The sequence below is a fragment of the Maniola jurtina genome, chromosome 18 (assembly GCF_905333055.1).
Source record: "Maniola jurtina chromosome 18, ilManJurt1.1, whole genome shotgun sequence".
Lineage (NCBI taxonomy): Eukaryota > Metazoa > Arthropoda > Insecta > Lepidoptera > Nymphalidae > Maniola > Maniola jurtina.
In genome coordinates, this window is record NC_060046.1 from 4333159 (window position 1) to 4339663 (window position 6505).

General features: G+C 37.1%; 1 protein-coding gene across 1 annotated transcript; it reads right to left on the reverse strand.

Moving 5' to 3' along the window:
- Positions 1-799: 799 nt before the first annotated feature.
- LOC123874145 (40S ribosomal protein S6) lies at positions 800-6214 on the reverse strand. Its single transcript, XM_045919354.1, has 6 exons — positions 6090-6214; positions 5549-5753; positions 4950-5095; positions 3249-3419; positions 1817-1963; positions 800-921 (listed from the first exon to the last, which is right to left on the reverse strand). Exons 1-6 carry the CDS (start codon positions 6093-6095, stop codon positions 835-837), a joined length of 762 nt encoding a protein of 253 aa, XP_045775310.1. The 5' UTR covers positions 6096-6214; the 3' UTR covers positions 800-834.
- Between the last annotated feature and the right edge of the window lie 291 nt (positions 6215-6505).

Genomic DNA, 6505 nt, shown 5'->3' on the forward strand with positions numbered 1-6505 from the left:
TTTTCCCATAGAGATAGTATATAAACAAGGTTTTCCTGCGTCATGCAGATTAGACCCACGGTCGACTGCGACCGTTAGAATCTGTAATTATATGAATGTCGCCGTTTCTACATATTACATGCACGCAAGACATCGCAACTTCGTTACACACGTTGACTTCTGTATAAATTAAAAAATTCTAACGGTCAGTAGCCGGGCGACTAGTCGACGGTCCGTAATGGCTTATAGGTCTAAGCACTCTAAGCCATTGAGTAGGATGTGATCTAAGCAGACTGATTCGCTATATCAGTGACCAGCTAAATGATAAGCTCATTGACATTGGTTGGTTCTATATTGCTGTTTCACTGAGCGATATTAAAATAATGATTCGTAGGCAACCTTCAATGGATTAAAAATAAATGTCAAATGGTGATTGATCACTGAGTAAGCGAATCAAAGGACTTCCGTCTGTGTTGTCGTTTGCGGGCGCGCGTGCTGTGCGCACTTTTTGTTAAAAATGGTCGGTTATTGTGTTAGTTGGGTGTTTTTTGGTGGTGGAACTGACTGGGAAGCGCTCTAAAGGGGCGCCGCGCGTGTGTCGGCGAGCGCCGGCACAGACGAAGTTCATATTTATATAGTTTCCCTAACTTGTAAATAACTAGAAACTTGACATTGGCTAATCTGAGTAAAGCCAGACGAGAGAAAAAAAGAAGCGAATCAAACGGCTAATCAAACGGCTGATTGGTATTTTAGTCAGTAACTCCTTTAATAAATAGAGAAGGCATCGTTTCTACAGCGATAAGGAAAATAAAAGAAATAATTAGGTAGTTTTATAAATTTTTATTGGTAAAAGTATCACTTTTGCGGCGCACTCGTGCTAGAGCTCTTGGAATCCCGGATAGAAGCTGAACGCCTGCGCTTGAGTTCTTCTTGGCGACGTACCTGTAATAAAGATAAATTAAAAATTTATAACAACCCCGACAAGTGAAGGTAACAGCAACTAGAAAAGAGCTGATAACTTTCAAACGGCTGAACCGATTTTCTTGGATTATAGCTAAGAACACTCTCGATCAAGCCACCTTTCAAACAAACAAACTGAAAATCGGTTCATTAGTTTAGGAGCTACGATGCCACAGACAGACACACAGATACACACGTCAAACTTATAACACCCCTCTTTTTGGCTTTTTGGGTGGTGGTTAAAAATTAATACAATCTATACTAATATTTATAAGTGCGAAAAGTGTCTGTCTGTAGCTTTGATACGTTTAACTTATTTAAACAGGTACACACACAAATATAGTCTTGTTTTAAAAACACGTCTTCACGAAAAAGAACATCTGTACTATCATAACCAAGTTTTCTTTAAGAAATAAGAATAGAATGTCTTGTTGCTGATCTAATACCTTAACTTATATATAGAATATGTCAAGGGGTAAGAGACAGCCATTGCTCTCACAGCTTTGTATGAAGCCTATAAAATGGTTTATAGCTGCATGATACAAGCTGTTACACCTATACAAATGACTTTAGCCTGCCCCAGCTTTGCATGGGTAGCTTATTGCAATTTTCGTAGAGATCTCAAATTTTTTTGAAAATAAAATACAGCCTATGTTACTCAGGAATAATATAGCCTATTATAGTTTCAAAATCCCGTGGGACCTCATTGATTTTCTGGGATAAAAAGTAGCCTATTTATTAATCTAGCGTATTATTTATCTCCATTCTTTTCAGCCAAATCCGTCCAGTAGTTCTTGCTTGAAAGAGTAACAAACATCCAAAAACCCATACATACAAACTTTCGCGTTTCTAATATTAGTAGGATAGGATATTTTACCTTGGATTCCTTCTTCCTCTGCGCGAGCAGTTTGGCGTATTCCGCCTCGGAGGACTTGCGCTTGGCGAGGCGCTTCTTCTTCAGCGCCAGGCGGTGGCGCCTGCGTTGCAGCACCACGGGAGTTACTAACCTCTGGATTTTGGGGGCCTGAGTACAGCAAAACACTTGTATTATTATGTATTATTATGGAGAATACCATATAGGTTTTGATTCGCTACTCTTGAGTCTTGACAGACAACAAAGTGATCCTATAAGGCCTCATTCATACGAGAGCTTTTTTAACGTTCATTAAAAAAGCGTTCAAATAGAACAAATGCTTTCCCAAGTATCTGTTCACACGACAACGCTTACGGCAACGATTTTATAACGCTCGTGTGAATTAGGGCTAAGGGTTCCTTTTGTTTCTCTGGAGATACAGAATCCTAAAAATGAGTAGAATGCCTCCAAGGTATAGATTGAGTAACGTTTTTTTTAAAAAGCTAGTAATAACATAAGTTTTAGAGAGATGACTGTTTAGCTCACTGTAAAAGTAGTCAGACATGATGAATCTGAATCTTCTGCTCGGAACTAGTTTTATCTACCCTGATTCTGGTATAAACTAAGCATGATGCATAGCATATATTGAATAATGATATCAGGGATACTTCTTTGCATAAAATTTAACTGAAGGGACATCATTTGTCATTTCTCAACCATCATACAGCAATTGGTTTAAAGTCTTTCTTTCTACCATTTAAGACAATGCTTAGAACTTTCAACACAACTTCTTAAAATCTAGTGTTCAATGGGACTTCACAAATGTCTATAGCCAATAATAATTAATTGGTTGTAATTGGTTGTATTTTCTGAAAAATGTTCACCCCACTAACTATCAAGATAAAAATGTATGTAACAATATTATGAACTGTGCCCGCGACTTCGTTTGCGTGGAATAGTGACTTTTCGGGCAGCATGTACGTTAAAAATGTTCGCCGTGATTCTTTAAATTGACATAACTTTTTTATTTATGAACCGATTGACATGAAATAAACACTAAATGTTAAGTGAAGCTTACTACAATATATTAGAGAAACCCGTATCTAAATCGAATAAGCCGTTTCTGATATTAGCATGCACAAACACACAGACAAACAGACAAAAAAAAATTACAATTTCGGGTTCGGCATCGATATAATAACAACCCCTGCTACTTTTTTTTAATATATTTCCATTGTACAGACACCACTTTTCTACAATTTTATTATATGTATAAATAAACTGATTACAGCTGAGCGATTATAGTAATGACAAACATAAATAAAATAAAAATAGTAAAAGAAATATCTTTTTATTTGGATCATGGTTGAACATTTTTCAGAATATATAAATTGATCTTTCTGTGACAGAATATCACTGTTCTCTTACAATGAAAAATCCAATAAACAATACTTGCCTTATATCTGGGTTTAGCATTCTCCTTTCCTTCCTTAGGGGGCAGCAGACGCTTGACAACGTAGCGGCGGACGTCGTCTTGTTTGCTTAGGTTGAACAACTTGCGGATCTTGGACGCTCTCTTGGGTCCTAGACGACGGGGCACGTTGCCGTCGGTAAGGCCGGGAATTTCCTAAAATTATCGCATTTGAGGGTGCCTGTCCACTGAAGCGGAGGGAATTGTTCAACAAACCAATCAGATCACACAGAGATGACGCAAACATTGTATCACATAATCTCTCAATAATCTGATTAGTCTACTGAGTACATCTCTGCTCCGCTTCAGTGGACAGGCATTCTAAAACCTGACATCCACCTGAGCCGCGCCAAATCGAGTTGAAAGGCATTGACTATAATTTGTATGACAAGCAATTCAACTTAGCGCTTTGCTGATGGATGCAGTTGTATAGTAAATATTATTGTTATTCGATTCTACTCATCTCAGTGAGCCTAATAGATAAATAAATAAATAAATAAATCTTTATTATCTTAGCAGAACATTATTTACAGACTTTGGTGTGAGGCCCACTTTGGTGTGAGATGCTAGCCTTGATGGTGATTTTATTCATCACTAGCTGATGCCCGCAGCTTCGCCCGCGTGGATTGGTCAGATCCCCTGCAGCATCAGGATTGAGAAGTTGGACTCCAAATTTTTTATGAAACAATGTCGCAAAGTTCCTCTATCGATTAAAAAAGAAATGACGCAAATAGGTTCAGAAATCTCGGAGATTTCGGTGTACATAGGTAGAAAAACACAACTCCCTTTTTGAAAGTCGGTTAAAAAAGTAGCCTATGTTACTCCCTGGTCAATTCTCTACTTGTCTGTGAAAATCCCGTCAAAATCGGTTCAGCCGTTCCCAAGATTAGCCTTTTCAAACAGACAGACAGACAGACAGACAGACAGACAAAAATTTTAAAAACGTGTGATTCGGTTATAGTATCGTTCAAATAACCATATGACCTTAATATGCGGTAGTTATTTCGAAATTACAGACAGACACTCCAATTTTATTTATTAGTATAGATCAAGATACTAGAATGGAAGTAAAGTTGTATGGTTGTTTTAGAGAAATCCACAACACAATGTATGTAAAAGTGGCATGTCTATCAACCATTTACTCTGCCCTGCCGCATATAATTACACAGATTTGATGATCTGGGAAACAGTAAGAACAGGGATATTTCTTATGAAATTCTTGAAAGTATTTAAAATTAAAAATAAATAAAAGTTGTATTGAATAGATTGTGATAATAATTATATTTTAAGGCACTGCATTCAAAACCAGTAGTCCAATTTGAAATTGCAACTTGGTTGATTGTGCAGGTCATAGATTAATGTTGAATACACAAGCACAGCAGTGTTCTGTGTTTGTACAATGTGCAGGCATATGCCTTGTCTTCAGATTGGATTACTTGTTTTTACTTACGAACTACAGAACTCATTTGTAATGAAAACCTTCAAACTTAGAAATTGCTAAGGTTTGCTTGGCTTACATTGTTACTCTCCATTTAACAAACTCTTTATAACATAATAAAATGCAAAGTCCCTTCAATTTCACAAGTTTACAATGTAGTTAAAAATTTCATGAATGTTTACATGTACAGGCTAAAACAACCAAATTTTCCCTAAAGAAAAATTTGAAAATAAATAATAAAGATTTACCTGGGCTCCTTTGCGGACAATAACGAGGGCCAGCACAGATAAGTTAGCATCTACAATGCATCCACGGACTGATTTTCTTTTTCTTTCACCATCACGGCGTGGTCTGTAGCAAGAGTGGCCCTTTGACATCAACAAACGAACACGACCTGAAATAAAAGAGTAAAACATTCGTTTTGATTCCTTATTAATTAACTAGAGAATGGCTGCGGCTTCGCCCGCGTGGATTTCGGGTTTTTTTTAACTCTTCGACTTTCCGAGATTAAAAGTAGTCTATGTCCTTCCCCAGGATGTACCCCATGTCTATACCAAATTTCATTAAAATCGTTCTGCGGTTGGGCCGTGAAAACGTAGCAGACAGACAGACACACACTTTCGCATTTGTAATATTAGTATGGATTATGAAAGTGTCTGTTTGCTAGCTTTTCACAACCCATTTGTTTAACCAATTTTTATGAATTTTTAGTGAATTCAACCTCAAATTATCACAGAATATTCTTTTGGAATGATATTGCGATTGTACTGTTATTAAATAGTTTAGTATTGTTTTTAACAGAGTAACCAGTTTATATTAATAGTTTGGTGATGGTAAATTAACTTACTGTTGGTGAGGACACCCTGTTTCATGGGGAAGCCCTGCTTGTCGTTACCACCGGCTACACGTAGGATATAACCCTTCCATTCATCTCCTAATTGGTCTGCTTCCACTTCTGCGCCCATACGCTTCTCATAGAAGATACGGAGCTTATGCTCGTCCACTACTTCGACTAACTTCTGACATCCCGTTGCCGGGTATGAGACGTTCAGCTAAAACAACCAAAAGAGGTTATACCACACTGCACTCACATACAACCCAAGTTTCCACAAAACCCAAATAACACGCTAACGGTAAAAAAAATTATAGCCGTGATGAAACACTTCCATATTCACGTGTAATTGCTACAATAACTTTATTTTTATGTACACGAGTTTCACTTTTAAAGTGACACTGAAACTATGTATCGAACTTTTTCAAAACAATCACGTCACTTATACGTGAAAATTGTTTTACGATAATTATATTACAGTGTAGAGAAATTAGTATCAGACTTATTTCATCGATAGTCAATTTATAATTAGAAATAATAAACACTTTTTGAGAACCTTCATGACTGCAATTTGCTCCTTCGAACGTCAGCCATGAAAAAGAACAATAGAGAATGTAGAGCGTTGTCACTCACTTGTCAAAGCAAAAAAAAAAAAACATTTTTTTTTGTATTTTCCATAGACAATTAATTTTAGTGATTGCGTAAAAAATGATGCATTATCGATATATTAACTGGCGTATAATATTTTATAATTCTGATGCAAGTTAGCCCTTGACTGCGATCTCACCTGATGGTAGTTAAGTGATGATGCAGTCTAAGATGGAATTGGGCTAACTTGGAAGGGGTATGGCAGTTTCATTAAACCTCATAACTAATATCTGATTCCCTTGATCGGTTTCTACACGGCATCGTACCTGAAGGAAGGCTTTGCTTGTAGGGTGATAAGCAGCAGCTATGGCTGACACCTTCCAC

Coding starts and splice junctions, on each gene's coding strand:
- LOC123874145 (XM_045919354.1), bottom strand. Junction 3,420..4,949: donor TTGTCCGCAAAGGAGCCCAG/GTAAATCTTTAT, acceptor CGATAATTTTAG/GAAATTCCCGGCCTTACCGA. Junction 922..1,816: donor AGAGGAAGAAGGAATCCAAG/GTAAAATATCCT, acceptor TCTTTATTACAG/GTACGTCGCCAAGAAGAACT.